The sequence below is a fragment of the Cantharellus anzutake genome, assembly GCF_015039405.1.
Source record: "Cantharellus anzutake strain C23 chromosome Unknown EI90scaffold_3, whole genome shotgun sequence".
Lineage (NCBI taxonomy): Eukaryota > Fungi > Basidiomycota > Agaricomycetes > Cantharellales > Hydnaceae > Cantharellus > Cantharellus anzutake.
Genome location: NW_024066953.1, coordinates 2,096,653 through 2,111,345, shown reverse-complemented (window position 1 = coordinate 2,111,345; position 14,693 = coordinate 2,096,653). Strand labels below are relative to the sequence as shown.

The 14,693-nt window shown below is 49.2% G+C and overlaps 7 protein-coding genes across 7 annotated transcripts; 4 read left to right on the top strand and 3 right to left on the bottom strand.

Annotated features, from left to right (window-relative positions):
* The first annotated feature begins 797 nt into the window (after nucleotides 1-797).
* EI90DRAFT_3032868 (uncharacterized protein) lies at nucleotides 798-1,727 on the top strand. The gene is made up of 2 exons (XM_039058424.1): nucleotides 798-1,628; nucleotides 1,687-1,727. The coding sequence occupies exon 1, from the start codon at nucleotides 1,203-1,205 to the stop codon at nucleotides 1,497-1,499; it is 297 nt and encodes a 98-aa protein (XP_038922951.1). The 5' UTR covers nucleotides 798-1,202; the 3' UTR covers nucleotides 1,500-1,628; nucleotides 1,687-1,727.
* A 33-nt stretch (nucleotides 1,728-1,760) lies between these two features.
* On the top strand, nucleotides 1,761-3,231 carry EI90DRAFT_1329655 (uncharacterized protein). Its single transcript, XM_039051673.1, has 10 exons — nucleotides 1,761-1,880; nucleotides 1,943-1,985; nucleotides 2,039-2,071; nucleotides 2,137-2,172; nucleotides 2,230-2,298; nucleotides 2,361-2,422; nucleotides 2,477-2,657; nucleotides 2,707-2,768; nucleotides 2,833-2,902; nucleotides 2,961-3,231. The coding sequence occupies exons 2-10, from the start codon at nucleotides 1,982-1,984 to the stop codon at nucleotides 2,981-2,983; spliced, it is 540 nt and encodes a 179-aa protein (XP_038922950.1). The 5' UTR covers nucleotides 1,761-1,880; nucleotides 1,943-1,981; the 3' UTR covers nucleotides 2,984-3,231.
* EI90DRAFT_1329769 (uncharacterized protein) lies at nucleotides 3,044-3,951 on the bottom strand. Its single transcript, XM_039051674.1, has 2 exons — nucleotides 3,260-3,951; nucleotides 3,044-3,198 (listed from the first exon to the last, which is right to left on the bottom strand). The coding sequence occupies exons 1-2, from the start codon at nucleotides 3,878-3,880 to the stop codon at nucleotides 3,163-3,165; spliced, it is 657 nt and encodes a 218-aa protein (XP_038922949.1). The 5' UTR covers nucleotides 3,881-3,951; the 3' UTR covers nucleotides 3,044-3,162.
* Nucleotides 3,952-5,388: 1,437 nt separating this feature from the next.
* Nucleotides 5,389-6,701, top strand: EI90DRAFT_3116256 (S-adenosylmethionine decarboxylase; the record flags this gene model as incomplete). The annotated part of the gene is made up of 2 exons (XM_039062875.1): nucleotides 5,389-5,639; nucleotides 5,786-6,701. 2 exons carry the CDS (start codon nucleotides 5,389-5,391, stop codon nucleotides 6,699-6,701), a joined length of 1,167 nt encoding a protein of 388 aa, XP_038922948.1.
* A 1,043-nt stretch (nucleotides 6,702-7,744) lies between these two features.
* On the bottom strand, nucleotides 7,745-8,852 carry EI90DRAFT_3011806 (uncharacterized protein; the record flags this gene model as incomplete). Its single annotated transcript, XM_039056511.1, has 4 exons — nucleotides 7,745-8,283; nucleotides 8,331-8,547; nucleotides 8,596-8,775; nucleotides 8,823-8,852. The coding sequence occupies 4 exons, from the start codon at nucleotides 8,850-8,852 to the stop codon at nucleotides 7,745-7,747; spliced, it is 966 nt and encodes a 321-aa protein (XP_038922947.1).
* EI90DRAFT_3032854 (cytidylyltransferase family-domain-containing protein) lies at nucleotides 8,616-11,561 on the top strand. The gene is made up of 13 exons (XM_039058423.1): nucleotides 8,616-8,732; nucleotides 8,788-8,924; nucleotides 9,001-9,147; nucleotides 9,200-9,762; nucleotides 9,819-10,036; nucleotides 10,089-10,167; nucleotides 10,226-10,328; nucleotides 10,386-10,413; nucleotides 10,467-10,533; nucleotides 10,582-10,682; nucleotides 10,736-10,891; nucleotides 10,947-11,143; nucleotides 11,203-11,561. The coding sequence occupies exons 2-13, from the start codon at nucleotides 8,851-8,853 to the stop codon at nucleotides 11,372-11,374; spliced, it is 1,905 nt and encodes a 634-aa protein (XP_038922946.1). The 5' UTR covers nucleotides 8,616-8,732; nucleotides 8,788-8,850; the 3' UTR covers nucleotides 11,375-11,561.
* Nucleotides 11,562-11,993: 432 nt separating this feature from the next.
* Nucleotides 11,994-12,955, bottom strand: EI90DRAFT_1329391 (uncharacterized protein). Its single transcript, XM_039051672.1, has one exon. It carries the CDS (start codon nucleotides 12,809-12,811, stop codon nucleotides 12,314-12,316), a length of 498 nt encoding a protein of 165 aa, XP_038922945.1. The 5' UTR covers nucleotides 12,812-12,955; the 3' UTR covers nucleotides 11,994-12,313.
* Nucleotides 12,956-14,693: the final 1,738 nt, after the last annotated feature.

The window sequence follows — 14,693 nt, the reverse complement described above, 5'->3', positions numbered from 1 at the left end:
GAGTCGACACACGGCCTCCTCATGCGTCGAATCCCCAAGGTTCTTCAAGGCACGATCGAGCTCAGTGGCAGGATCCTCGTTTCGATTCAGCCACGCACATCGCCTTCTCGTTCCTTTCAAAGATCGAGGCACCAGTCTCCATCTTGTGAACGAACTCTGATCGCACAGCATCTCGGGGCGTAGTTTGAAGCAAAAGTCGTTGCGCTACAGGAAAGACTAACGGGAACTGCAACGATTACTGCGAGAAGGGGCCATTGCTTAGAAGGTTGGACGGAAATTTGGTGGATCACTCCCTAAATTCGGTCGTGGTTCCGGCCGCTGTGCAAGGGGGAATCCATAACTTGACGTACTAGCCATTATCTGGCAGGCTTCCGTGTGCGTAGCTGGGGCTCACTTGCCAGGTTTCTAAGAAAGCTGGTGACCCGTCCCCATTGTGAGAACAAAGTGGCGTCGCCACTTCCACTATCCAGTTTTCCCACGAGGATCACATCAGAAAAAGCCATAGCAAAGCTCCTGCTTACGTCCCTTTTCACCACATGCTCAATCCCAGTTTAATACCATCCCACTTGTGTTAAGGCCCAACGGGGGCAGTCCAACCCCACATTTCTGCGGTGGATATTCCTTTAAGTCAGGCAGCATGAGTTTCCAGCAGCCTTCGGTCGGGGGCTCGATCCCCTTCACCTTGTAAGCAGATACTTCTGGACCACGAAAGTGACTTTGCGAAGAGGAACGTTGCCGAGATGGAAAAACACCTTGTCGTGACTTCATAGGTATCTGGCTGTGCTCATGGATGGAAGTAAAATACGGGGATGTATGTAGAGGAAACTGAAGAGGGCGTACTTGAATGACTCGGTCGGGTTCGAGCCAAATATCGAAGCGATAAAAATGGCAACGCAGCATAGCATCCGTCATCAGGATGTTCTGCATGTTGTTGATATTGCCCTCAAGGGGCCCCGAAATTAAATCCCTGAGTCCAAACATTTCACAAGGCTGCACCTTGATCACCAGACATAAATTGATGTAAAATGAAGGCTACCTTGCTTTTGTCTTCAGGGGAAATATAGGATGGTTCAGTGCCTATCTTTCCAGCAATAGCTTTGTCTTCGAGTTCCGGGTATTGTTTGTCGTCGCAGGCACCAAATAACAAGCGTCTGAAGTTGTCTCGGAGCAAAACCTTGAAAGGAATTCAGCGGTAGAAAAATATGCCACTTGTTTCCTTGTGTCTTTATCTTTCCCTTGGGGCCAAGACCATGATGCAACCTCTGACTATATCCATGCAAGGAGACGGGTACTTGGTGAGAAGATGTCGAGGTCCGCTACAGGCAAGACCTTTTCACACTGAGCCGCCTCTTCCTCAGCACCCTCGATCGCCGCGTTCTCGACGGGTAGCACGAGGAAATTTACTTGAGAAGGCGTTTGTACCGAAACTTCTCTGCTCCCAGAAGTCTTTGAGAAAGGAACCAAGGACACGGACGCCCGGGCCAGCCAGTTTGTCATAGCACTCCGTTTCCTTAGCTTTCGGAACCAGTTCCCAAGCGCGCTCATCAAAATAAACCTGGTCTGGGAAGGAAGGACCTCCGTGGTCACGATCCGTCCTTGTCGCGGGGACTAACCGACGATTTGGAAAACTAAATGTCGATATTGTTTTTTCTTTCTTTACAGGATCTGTGAACACTGCGGGCTTACTGTCGCCAGGAGATAGTCGAATCTCGGGATGCAGATGCATAACGAACCTTGTAATGGACACTTGCAAATGAATTGTAATTGAAAAAGGGAAGGTTGCGCTTTTATGCAAGCGACCTCTTCAACGCTATCTCGCATCAAGTTCGCTTTTCCATCTAGGATCATCAACACTTACTGACTGTGTGCCATTCTGAGCGGTCTGATATTGAATCTGCTGTAGCTCTGAAGACTGGACCTTACATAATGCTGGTTCGATTAGGCAAGTGACCAGTTCTCCAGCTCACGCAAACCTTACACCATGGGTAAGTCAAATTGTCTGTGTCACTTAATCAAACTATCTAACAGGACTATCCAGCCTCTACCACGACAAATAATGCGATCGAAGTTGGTGCGTTGACTGACACATCTCAGGAGCCACTCAGGGATAGCATCTTCCATTCAACTTGACTTTAGCCACGAACACCATCCCGAACTCGACTGCAAACGCCGGTGAAGGCGCTCTGCCTCCACCAGACGAGTCATCCATTGACCCTGACTCAACGAAAGCTCGCCTTGAGAAAGTTCTCCCTCATCGTCCCGAGAAGCACGAACTAGTTGATCGGAACATCCTTAAAGGTACTTAGACAATTGTAACATTCGTCCATGGAATGCACTACTTCCTATCCGCTTTCCCGAAGACTCGAACGTCGCTCCTGCCCTCCAAGCACGTGAAGCCGAACTTAAGAGGGCCCAAATTGGGGTAAGCACTCCATCCTTTTCTCCCCGTTTCTCATCTCATCTCACCTTCGTTTAGGACGTCATCGAACGAAATATCCAACAGCGAAAACGAACCATCGACGGGTACACATACATTCCGCCGCTTCCAAAACCTGATGAGTCTCCTATTGACGCCGACGAATCACGTCATAAGCTCGAGAAGTCATTGAAGCAACGTCCTGAAAAGGATGAATTGGTCGAGAAGAACATATTGAAAAGTGAGATTGTCGTCCACCATGAGTAGCATGTCTCTGAGTCTTGAGTTAGATTCGAACGCAGCGCCTGCACTTCAAGCGGCTCAAGCGGAGCTTCAGCGATCTCAGCTCGAGGTATGTCGCTGTTGGAACCAACAAAAAGGCGAGATTTTGTAATGCGGAGCGCACTTCCCACCAGGACAAGTTGGAGCATGCTCTCCAGCAGCGCCCTGAGCCTGCCGAGCTTGTAAGAGGTCACATACTCCAAGGTTTGATAATCCCACTTCTCCATTGGTCCCAGAATTTGAACACGTCCAATGACTTCAGAGGATGAGGCTCCGCCAGTTTAATAAGATAGGCCCACATATGGATCAAAGTGATGAATGTATCCTCTACGATGGAAGTACGCAAGCAAATGTGTATACTAGCGGTGATTGATGTATGATAGTTGTCGATGATACACCCAACTCGACACCAAATATTGCGCAGGTATAAAATGGTTTCCTGAGCTTTTCCGTAGTGAAGGCTTCTACTTGTCGCGTTTAACACCAGCCTTGACTCTTTCCTAAGGTGGCAAGTATAGTCGCAATTAGCCAAGGAAAGGCAACGATGTGAAAGTGACGTACCCTGACGTGGATAGCAGCTCGCGTAGCACCTCCCTTCCCTACCCACCCCCGGGCCGTCAGAAAGCTAACAAGCTTTGGAGTGAGTGCAGCCGTAAGACCGACTCGAACAGGGAGCAATAGTGTCTTATGAATCCCATAAGCCAATATAGCTATTGCATACAATCCATCAGAACCAGAGCCATTCGGCGATGTGCCAACCGAATCCGTTGGTTCAAGGGGGTCCGTCTGACGGTGCAAAATCTCGTTGATGAACGTTCGTATCGGCTGAACGAGGCGGTTGACTTGTTCCGCTCCAAGGAAATAGATGACAGCGAAACATAGGGTAAAGTCTAATGCGGTGAGAACGGTGTAAACGCCCAAGGCGTACCATCCGTGAGTCTTGATGAGAATTTTCAGACGTTGTGTTAATGATACGGTTTCCTCGCGAGGTTCAGGTGAATATGTGAATGAACGGATAGTCAAGGGGTTTCGTATGCGTGCGGTATGGGGTATAGTTAAACGTCGGGAGAGCGCGGAAGATGGGGACACGCTTCTTCCAGTAAGCGGCAGGACGGGAGCTGGAGCACTTCGATGGAAAAAAGACCGGAAATATCCTACACGGAGAATCCGTCCTGGGGGCATATCTGGGTGCTTGTTTTCTGATTATACCCCCGTCCAAGTTAACCCTAGGGTGCGTCAGAACTTGACGGTGGGTAAGTGGTCACGATCTCGTGACAGTTACAATTCAAGGCAGTCCCAGCATCTGTCTGACCACGATCTTCTCGTCCTCACCAGTATCACAGGAGATAACGTCATTGAATAATGGAATCCGCGTAAATACCCACGAGGCGTGGTGTGGGCTTGACACTCTATTAGATTATTAGATATCGATTGATGTCTACGCCTCACTGGCTCGCTCGTTGTACTGCCCCTTATGTTATAGGACCAATAACTCCCGTCTAAGACCAAAAATCCCTCATAGGTAATGGTGACGTGTGTTCGTCTCTCGCGGAAGGGATGGGGCTTCTGTGGCCGGAGCCGGCGGCGCTTGTGCATTTCTCTCCACTTAGTTCGTTCAATCTCTTATTGACCTAGAAGCTATAGCGGGCGATTTGACACTATACCACGCATTCCAACCTGGTCATCAATTGCGTAGCAAGGAAAAAGTTTCTTGAAACAATACAACAGTGCGCCCACGAGGGGTTTAGCTTCTTCAGCCCGGCAATCGACACGGAGAACCAGGATTTCCACAACGTTTCCGAAGCGGATAATCGGCTAACAATCCAGTCAAGAATGGAATGTGGACACACCGGATTCCAGGCATGCTTGTCGGTAATGTCCCTACAAGAAGCGTTCCCATACCTCTTGAGGCATTTTGATTACAGCTGAGGCCCTGGTTTTGTTTTCGCGGTCGCTGAGGTCGAGGAACAATCAACATCACGAGAATAGATGAGTGAGGATTACAAGTTTTCTGATGCGTCTGTTTGAGGGCCGGCTCTTGCCTCTGTGGAGTGCTTATAGTCCTGAATCTCCAGGCCCGGTCGTTGACGGGCCTATCGGCGCTTGGGCGTGAGAACCGGATCTCACACGTGACTCGGACAAGAATTCGACAGGGAATACTATAATAGGCGAGTGACCTGTGTTGACCAGTTGAAGATTCAGTCTTCGCTGGCCAACGGGTTTATATATAAGGCTATAGGCCAAATCCAAATATGGATGTAGAACTTGGAGTCGGCGAAATACAAGGACATAGACAACGTATAACATGCTTGAGTCCGTACAAGTCCGTCGGCGTTACGGCTTAACCGTACACTGTGCATCTTCGTTCAGAAAGTTTGAACTCTGATCTAACCCGAATTTGAACAGCGCGGGGTTATGTACATCATTCTGTTTGTACAGTAAGACTATGGCCCAAGAATCATTTTTGTGCCAATGTTACGTTTGGTGTGTGATCGTCCGACTGCAAGTGTCAAAACACTTAAACCCCATGTGACGTGCCTCCAACCCGCCTCATCCTTCTTATGCCTGGTCATCGAACGCCCCCCTTGTTACACCGAGCACCCGGCACACCCACACGAGCGTTTTGCACCTTCTGAGCCCTAGCTCTCCCCTCACCTCATCGCTATATCAGCTCATCAGCGCTGGCGAGTATGGAAAAATCAGACGCAGCTGCGGACAACCCTCCCGCGGTCCTCGTCACTCCTGACCTTGATGCTTCATGTCCTTTTGAAGGACCAGAGAAACTCCTTGAGATATGGTTCCACCCTGCTCCATTAAGCGCGGACCCTCAGAGTGGGCTTCGAGCCATCGATCGACACGACTGGGAAAACATGCTCAGCGTTGTCAAATGCAAGGTTCTCAGTATGATCAGCGGCCACGAGATGGACGCATATCTCCTCAGGTATGTTTTTTCACCAACTTGTTTGGCCTGACAACAACTGAACAGTTCAATTTATTAATCGTGACACAACTTCCCCCGCCACTATTCCTCGGCTGTGCTTCCTAATTGACTCCACTTCGTTGTTATCCATGAACGGCTGTTACAAGTGAATCGTCCTTTTTCGTCTTTCCTCATAAGGTCATCCTCAAGACCTGCGGCACGACCCTCAACTTGCTCGGTTTGCCACGCATCCTCGAAATTGCCGCTGACGGTTGCGGTTACCGCGACGTTTGGCGATGCTTTTACTCACGAAAGAGTTTCATGTTTCCCGAGCGCCAGCATGGCCCCCATCGCGAATGGAAAGACGAAATGGATTATTTGGACAATCTGTTTCCCAAACATAACGGTGCTGCATACGCAGTCGGCAAAGTCAACGGCGATCATTGGTTGTTGTACTTGACGACTCCTCCCGGTGATGACCAGTTTAGTAACCCTGACGAGCCTTACAATCTGCACACATCTTCCATTGAGTCATCCCAGACCCTCGCTTCGCCGAACGAAAATGATCCTGTCATGGTTTCTGTGGATTTAGACCAAGATTATACGATAGAACTGCTTATGACGAAACTGGCTGCGCCCGCTCGTCGGCCTTTCTTCTTCCTCGATGAAGACCTTAAAGATTTCACACCAGAACAAGACAGTGAGGGATTCACCGGCGTCGCACAGGCTAAAGGGGCATTTGTTTCTTCCCAGTTGGGCATATCTTCTATCTTTCCGCAGCACCTCACCAAACTGGATTCATATGCGTTCGAGCCGTGCGGATATAGTGCGAACGGCATTGTCTCCTATGGCGAGGAAACATCCAATGTCGGATTGGCAACAAACGGAGAAGGATACTATACTATTCACGTCACTCCAGAGGAAGGGTGGAGTTACGCCAGTTTTGAGTGCAACGTCCCTATCATGCCCGCGGATTTCCATTCTCCCACCGCGAAGAATTTGGCCAAGGACACCAAAGGCAATTTCCCCAATCTAGAGACGCTCATCCAGCGTGTCGTAGATATCTTCCAACCTGGACCCTGACACTCACACTCTTCATATCTTCGCCCTCTCCAACCCCGACTTCCTCTCCTTCACTGCCTATTTATGGACTACCTATCGAGAATCCAGGGAAGAAATATCCTCTCGGAATCCCTGAAATCCAACACCACATTGACGATGAAGCTCCACCTTTCGTGGAGACTGCGCAAAAGGTGTTCAGGCGCGCACTTCTCCCTCGTGGATATAAGAGGACGGATAAAATTAATTACGAGTTTGGAGGATACGATCTTGCATTTGCGACGTTCCAGAAATTGTGACCAGTTGAATGTAAAAATTTCCTCCTAGTCTGGGTGCTCATCGGAAAGGTTTGATCTCAAGAATCTCATGTCGATCTCTTCTCGTCGCTGTTAAACATGTAATTGACAATACGAACTATCTTATCTGGGACCAAGTCCGTTTGAATGCTCAGCCTAACAACTTGTGCCACACATGCACAATTAGACAACTGAAGAGCTGGAGGACGCATGGAAAATAAGATGAGGATGATCGAATATGCACCCAGATTGCTTCCTCTTTCGATTCCCGAAGGAAATCCATTTCACCAGGCCAGGATCCGATATGCTGGCCTGCCTCATTGTCTCATGTATTACGTTGCTCGCTCAACTGCGATAATTCGCACTGATCAGATATCAAGCGAGTATGGGATGCACATGCCATAAGAGAGCTGACCTTAGTCGACATCAATTTTCAGTCTCTGTACAGCTTGAAACATTCTGCCACAGCGCTTTCGGCGAAGACATGGGATATCTGATAACGGCACTAGACATTGGTGCCTGTGAAGTCTGCCGATTTTCCAGTAACAGGAAGTAAGACAATGGTTATCTATAGCCGTGCTGGTGGTGCGAGGGACGGGACCAGTGCCACATGCATGGCTGTGTGGTTCGGCATCAAGAGAGACCGGAGGTCACAGTGAGGGAAATAAAGAATGGCATCCTCTGCTATCCGTACAAATTGGTCTTGCCCCGTTGATATTGCACTCCATGAAGAGATTTGGCGGGCCCTCCGCAAGGAAAGAAGGTCTGAAATCATAACATCCTTCTTGTTCCACGAGTTGTATTGGAAACGGTGGTACTGGGGGCCTTTCGCTTACGGAACAACCCAGCAGAAGTTGGCTTACTCTCTTCCTCTTGAACCGACGGCTCTTTTGCTTCCAATTTCACAGGCGGGGAAATGAATGGCAACTCCACTTGAGGTTCGGTCGGGGGGTTAGGGATTGGGGATTGAGTGCTTGTAACATCCAGGATGGGTACAGGGGGGACTGTCTCGCTGATTTCCTCCGACTTCTCGGCTCCTTTGTGTTCAAGAGGTGTCACCCCGGCGTTTGTGGTTTTCTTTAAAACGATAGGCTTCCAAGCCGGCTTCGGGAGGGACTGGTCCTGCGGCTCGATCTTCGGCTCTTCTGTCGGCTCATCCTTTACCTCCCCTTCCTTCCGCAGAACACTAATTTCTCCCGGGTCATATATATCACCCATTGCAACAGAAATTCTCCTCCTTTTGTTGCTTTCGAATTTCCAGCGCCTCTCTTCCTCATCCGGAGTTGGCTCGGGTTCGGGCTCAGGTTCAGCTTGTGGTCGGATGATGGTATCGGCGACGAGACGTACGTCCATTCACCTATGCGGCCTTCTTTTTCTTTCAGCGCCTTCAATGCTTCCATATGCTCCCCTTCCACATCGACGAAGCCTAACTGTGCGGCGTTAGAATAGTTGGCGTAGGGATCCGAAGGTTTAACCGGTTTCTTGGGTTTAGGAGCTGGTGTGGGGGCGGTAGAATATTTGGATGGGCCGGCAATTCCAGACCCAATGTCTTGTGCGTAGGCAGCGTTAGCAGCCTAGTAAAATTTACATTAGCTAAATAAGTAAAGATGAATTTGACTCACCGCTTCCACCCTTGCCATCTCACGCTTCTCTTCAGCAAGTTCCTGCTTCTTCTTCTCCCCCGATTTATATATTCCACGAATGTAGCGCTCTCTGTTTCCTTTGTGTCGCAGGCCATTCTCGTGTTGTTGACGTGAAGGTGCGTCATCAGCGATATAAATGTCGCAGTATTTGCAGAAGTACTGTAATAATAGTGAGAGAAAAGTCATCGCAATTGAGGAACCCCCACCTTCTTCTTGCTGACCCAGTATTCGCTCATGTCTCTATCAAGCTCGCGAAAGCAAGAAACGTCAACTGGAATAATAGAGGCTGGGTCTGCCTATGACCATTGGTGAATGAACTAGCACAAATAAGGGTCTCACGTGCGTGCCCTGAAGTGACAGCGCTTGCTCATATCTTCGCTCTAGCTCTGCAGAGTGCGGAATATACGCAATAGCGATGAATTCTGCGAAATTCTCCTTTTCAGCACTTCCCATCGAGGGTGAAAGTGACAGTTCAGGGACGGAGGCTGGAGACGAAGTCCAAGCATTACGACGCTCACCAAGGCAGTCGGCGTAAGTCCTTCGACAAGTGGCAAGAGTTTATATTTATATCTCGTCCTTACAGCGTCCCCGGGAAACCCAAGCAGGCGAAGCAGAAGACTCCCAAGGAGTCCAAGGTGGTTCCAACAAACTTGAATACACCTACAGCGCCAACCGTGAACGTGAAAGAGTCCAAATCAGCCACAACTAGCCTTGAAGATGCACTATCTACCAAAAGAAGCACTACCTTGGCATCACAAGGGCCGACGAGTCTCACAGTATCCCCGGCCGACGTCTCTTCTCCTAGTGAACCAACTGGTCCTACTACTATCCTGAAATCTTCAGCAAGGGATCATTCTCGATCGCGTTCTCCCGCTCCGAAGGTTACCCGCTTTGAGCCTGATCTCCCATCGCTACCCACACCGCCGTCGACAGCAATGGAGCGGAAAAGGAAAGCTTCATCCGATATCGTGGTCCAACCATTGAGCAAGGAGGTAAAGCTCTCTGAAGAGAAGAACGTTGTTCCAGTCTCAAATGCGAAGGAAAAACCTGTGGGGACTGACGTAGCGGCCGTCGAGTTTGCAAAGAAGAAGCAAAACGCAATCACTCGAACGATATGGACGTTAGTAATGATTTCAGGATTCATGAGTAGGCCATTGTCCCGAGATCTTTCTAGATAGTCTCTCATTTACTCTGGTTTATAGGCCTTCTAGTCCTAGGTCAACCGTATATAATATGCCTTGTGTTCGTCTGTCAGGCCTTGGTATACCGAGAAGTCACTGCTCTGTTCTCCCTCACTCATCCGTCGCCAAGGGGCGACGACGAGGAACGCACCAATGCTTGGGACAGCGCACTCAACTGGTATTTCTTCGCCATTACTAACTATTTCCTCTATGGAGAGTCCATCATTTACTACTTCAAGGTATTGAACCAGCAATCTTTTATGCGTTGTTACTCAATATGATTGATTGTAGCACGTCATCTTCTCTGATGCGCAGTTCCTTCCGTTTGCCACAAACCATCGATTCATCAGCTTCATGCTTTACACCGCTGGTAAATCAGAATCTACGTCAAGACGCTGAAGATAATGATTGATTTTCCTCATTCGAAGGCTTTGTTGCATTCGTCAGTCAGCTCAAAAGGGGCTATCTTAAGCACCAGTTCGGTCTCTTCGCTTGGGTTCACATGACTCTGCTGGTCATCGTCGTGTCGTCGTATGTGCCAAACCTTACATTTTGAACAGTGTGATTTTTGACTTGGCGCTCCTCCAGTCACTTCATCGTCAACAATATTCTCGAGGTATTTCTTTCTCAATCTTGACTTCATTTGGATTAACTGATGTGTTTTTGGAGGGTGTTATCTGGCTTTGGGTTCCTTCCTCCCTCGTCATCTGCAACGATATCTTCGCTTATATCTGCGGTGAGTGCCTCGACAGGGGTCGGTTTGCGTCACTCATCCCGGATGAAGGCATCATGTTTGGCAGAACCCCGCTTATCAGGTTATCACCTAAAAAGACTGTTGAAGGCTTCGTCGGGGCTTTTCTTTGCACATTGGTTTTTGCTTATATTGTGCGTATTCATTTTCGTCTTTTTGATCTACCGTTGTGACTTCTGTACTGCAGTGGGCCACGCTCTTCATGGGATACCCCTATATGATATGCCCCGTCCGTGACCTTGGCACACATGCATGGAGTCATGTAGAGTGCATACCTAATCCTGTTTTTATCTGGCGCGAGTATCATTTATGGCCACCTCTGAATGCCCTCCTGACGTCCTTCGTGAGTTTCCGATCAACAACTCATAATCAGGTCTTCCCTGATGTTGTTGCATTAGCTTCGTCCCGATCGACCATTCCCTCCCATCCCTTATGCTCCATTCCAGTTACACGCCCTTGCTATGGCTACATTCGCGTCGCTCGTCGCTCCTTTCGGAGGATTCTTTGCATCCGGATTTAAGCGTGCTTTTGATATAAAGGACTTCGGTGATAGCATTCCTGGTCACGGTGGTATAACCGATCGTATGGATTGCCAGTAGGTGTTAATTTTAGTATGCTAAGGCATATGCTAACACATGTTGCACTGTTACTCAGATTTTTGATGGGCATGTTCTCTTATGTCTATTATTCGGCTCTAATCCGCCAACATCATGTTACTGTTGGCTCCGTTTTGCAAACCATTGTTTCGAACCTCGCTGTTGAGGAGCAAGTGGAATTGTTCAGCCAACTGAAACACTATCTGGATGGAATTGGGGCTCATCCTTAACTGTGGATATCTTGGAAACGGTGTTGGGTTGCTCCGAAAAAATTTTTAATCAGGTGCTTGTGCATGTAAATACCATGCGTTGTTTGCATGTCGTTATCCAAAATCGTTAGTACGTGATCATCATTGGGATGGGTACCCCAAGGTATATGTCGAGGAAATGGGGGGTTGAAAAACATGAATCGCACACACATACATGAAGAGTATTGCAGGAGAGATGTGAAATTGACGTATATGACAATATGTGCAGGAGGTGGACGATGGAAGCTAGGGCGGAGGTACCGCTTGTTAATACAACTACAGGGATATCAGGTCGTGACAAATCAAAACCCGCTCGCGATGTTTACTGATGGTGATGAACGAAGCTGCACAGAAGTTCAGAGATTTCAGTCAAGCGTACGGGACCAAGAGTCGCTGGTGTCAGGAGGCGTGCTATCTGTAGTGGGCACACCGGGGCGTATTTCAACGGGAACTATCTTTGGGCCGTCCGTATTTGGGCGGGCGGTGCGGGTGGTGGTAGTTGATGAGGATGTGGATGCAGCCTTGGGTGGTCTTTCAGGTTGTTTACCTTTTCCTTTGTAATCACTGGCAGGAAGGTATATAAGAGATCAAATGATGGATATGATGATCGGGAACGGTGGTTCACTCACTCACGCTTCATTCAACTGTCCGGTGTTTTGCACGAGCTGTGGGCTGCCGCCAAAAATCGTCGATGGGGCACGCCGCTCAAGGATTAACAAGGGTGCTTGTTGGGAGCCCGACGGTACGGAGACAGGGGCGACAGGTGGATTAGAGATAGGTGGAACTTGGAAAGAAGTGATTTGCACGGGTGGTTGAGGAGGTCGAGAGCTGGCAAGTGCAGCTTCAACCCTGGATAATTGGGACGGCTTCTGTGGGGATTTCGCGAAAGCTAAACAAATCAGAAGATGAGTGGGAAAAGGCCTAGGGCTGAATCACAGATGGATCCATACTGATAGATCTCCGGTGCCTCAGCTTGCGCTCTAGCTCGGCGGACAGCGCTTGGTACCTTCTTATCTCGGAAGCAAGCTCGAACGCCTTCGTGTTGTTTCCAGCGGCTTCTGCCCACTGTCGTTCTTCTTGGAGCCTCCGCGACTGCCCAGCGGCAGCAGAGGCTTCGCGTTCCAGAGAAGTGACTTCATCGGCATCCTCCTCGACATCTCGACGACCCTTTTTGAGGTCTTCACGAGTGGCTTTGATGGCCGGAGGAGGGACGCGCGGCGCAGAGGAATTGGGGGGAATGATTTCCTCATCAACGCGGTGGAGCCGCCGACGTCTGTGGCGCGGTCGAGTGGTGTCATTTGCTGTCGGTTCCGGGTTCGTGAACATCTCCTCCCATCCTGTACGGGCCAGCTCAGCCACGAAGACGCCAACTGCTATGCCGATGACGCCGCGCGCCAGTATTTCAACCTCTCCGGTCATGCTGTAGTCCCAAAGCTGAAATCAAAAGATCTTCAGCATGTGTCAAAAGATCTTTGGTCTTTGGTTACCATTCGGGCTGTAAGTCCGAGTACCAATGCGCCAAAAACACCAGTATCTGTCGAACTATACGACAGGTCGTTTCTGGAGTCAAGAAGGAAGTATAATAGCAGGCCCTCCCAAATGCCTAACACACTTCGATCCAAATCCCAAGTGAGATAAGCTCCATCTTAATCGAGTCCCACTTACAGTGCTCGAGCATGGGGATTCATCTTGGCTGTTTCAGAAAAAATGCTACTGTTACTTGTACCAGCGAAGGAACTGAGGGAGTCCAGCTCTTGCAGTGCGACGCGTAAGCCAAAACCAAGGGTTAATGCAAGACTTATGGATGTCTGAGGTTTTACTGCCAGCAGGTCCATGGCTTCCTCGTGTGCGGCTGTGGTTTCTTAGGCAACGGGTGATAGATCCACCTATCTTGGAGGGGTGGGCACGTTGTGGATGGTCTGTTTCGCTGAGGCTGATTTTTACCGCCTCAAGGCCTATTTCCTTTCTGGGTCGATAGCGTGGGAAATGCCGAGCAAACAATTCAATTGACAACCCTGCATCTGAGTGACTGAGTCTATACGGACGGTTCTTAATCTTATCGCTATCCTTCCTTTAGACGACATCGCAAGTGAGACCAAGACGTGCAATTATGCTTCCGACGATGACCTCGTCTAGTAACTGCAGCCTGAGGTCGAACATTCGTGACCGCACTAAGCCTCAAGAAGTGTCAATCGATCCCGCCGACCCAATCGTACGTTCGAGCCAGGTACCAATTCGCGCGAGTTTCATAGCCCACCTATTTTCCCTTCTTCCTGCTTCGTTTCCGGGCTCGAATGTCCCACTGGGATTACCGCCATGTTTACCAAAGGATTCGTGAAGGGCAGTGCGTTGTGCCCACTCGACCATCGTCAGTAAGAAACATATGGCCGGTTGAGAGTTCCAGGGAGAATAAGCAAACAGCTTATCATGCTTTCCAATCATTGATGAAGCATGGCTCGTCCGACAATATGAAGGATGACGATGTGCAAGGGTGCGCAATGAAAAAAAAAGCTCTCGTCTTTAGGAAGAACCTCACCAGTCCTTGAAAGGGTGTGGCCTCCCATAGGAATTCTAACACAAAATCTTGGGTGATCTGACCACAGGCATGTCGCATAGCAAGCTAGTGAAGGGTCGATGATTCCACTCTTGACCCAAGCCCCGCGTTATGCCTGGAAACCCAGGCCGAGCCCAGAGTGTTACCCATTGATGGCATACTCCCGACAAATTGTGGATGATGATCGTTTCGTGCTAACAATCGAGCCTTACTATCTCCCTTCGGAATCTATGATTACTCTGGACGGGCTGAGGCTGAGAGTAACGTCGTCAGGATGGCATACGAGGGAGGAGTCACCGAAAACATGAAAGCTACGCCGACCCGAAAAACGTAATCGATGTATGTCCTTTCGCGCACTTCAACCAAGCTCAGTGTACTTCGTGTACGGTGAATGCCTCATAGGGGCCTGAAAACTGGCAGAAGGTCGTATATGCCACTTAAGCGTAACCAGTGCCTGCGCATTTCGCTCAGGCGTCAATACCCTTAGACAGTCATTCACCGTTCTCCAGTGTGTTGTCGGTCCCCATCCCTGTTTAAAGCAAGGTAGAATCTGGCAATGTAAATAGGCATTGATCGAATCGCAGTGCCCCCAACTGCTTGACAGCCATATGTGACATCGGCATCAACACGACGCAACACAGGACGGTCATGAGCAAGCTCACATACGAACACATTCTTTCACTCTAACACACCGCTACTTCAGGACCAAACAATTCAGATTTACTTTTCCCTCAACGTCGTGCTGCA

Bases quoted from the DNA above. Each gene is read 5' to 3' on its own strand.
- EI90DRAFT_1329769 (XM_039051674.1), bottom strand. From the start codon at position 3,880: ATGCCCCCAGGACGGATTCTCCGTGTAGGATATTTCCGGTCTTTTTTC. The intron at 3,199-3,259 runs GTACGTCACTTT...TTGCCACCTTAG, and splicing joins GAGCTGCTATCCACGTCAGG to GAAAGAGTCAAGGCTGGTGT.
- EI90DRAFT_1329391 (XM_039051672.1), bottom strand. From the start codon at position 12,811: ATGACCGGAGAGGTTGAAATACTGGCGCGCGGCGTCATCGGCATAGCA.
- EI90DRAFT_1329655 (XM_039051673.1), top strand. The intron at 2,423-2,476 runs GTAAGCACTCCA...ACCTTCGTTTAG, and splicing joins TTAAGAGGGCCCAAATTGGG to GACGTCATCGAACGAAATAT. The intron at 2,903-2,960 runs GTTTGATAATCC...CAATGACTTCAG, and splicing joins AAGAGGTCACATACTCCAAG to AGGATGAGGCTCCGCCAGTT.
- EI90DRAFT_3032854 (XM_039058423.1), top strand. From the start codon at position 8,851: ATGTCTCTATCAAGCTCGCGAAAGCAAGAAACGTCAACTGGAATAATA. The intron at 10,329-10,385 runs GTATGTGCCAAA...GCGCTCCTCCAG, and splicing joins CTGGTCATCGTCGTGTCGTC to TCACTTCATCGTCAACAATA. The intron at 10,892-10,946 runs GTGAGTTTCCGA...TTGTTGCATTAG, and splicing joins ATGCCCTCCTGACGTCCTTC to CTTCGTCCCGATCGACCATT.
- EI90DRAFT_3032868 (XM_039058424.1), top strand. From the start codon at position 1,203: ATGCCACTTGTTTCCTTGTGTCTTTATCTTTCCCTTGGGGCCAAGACC.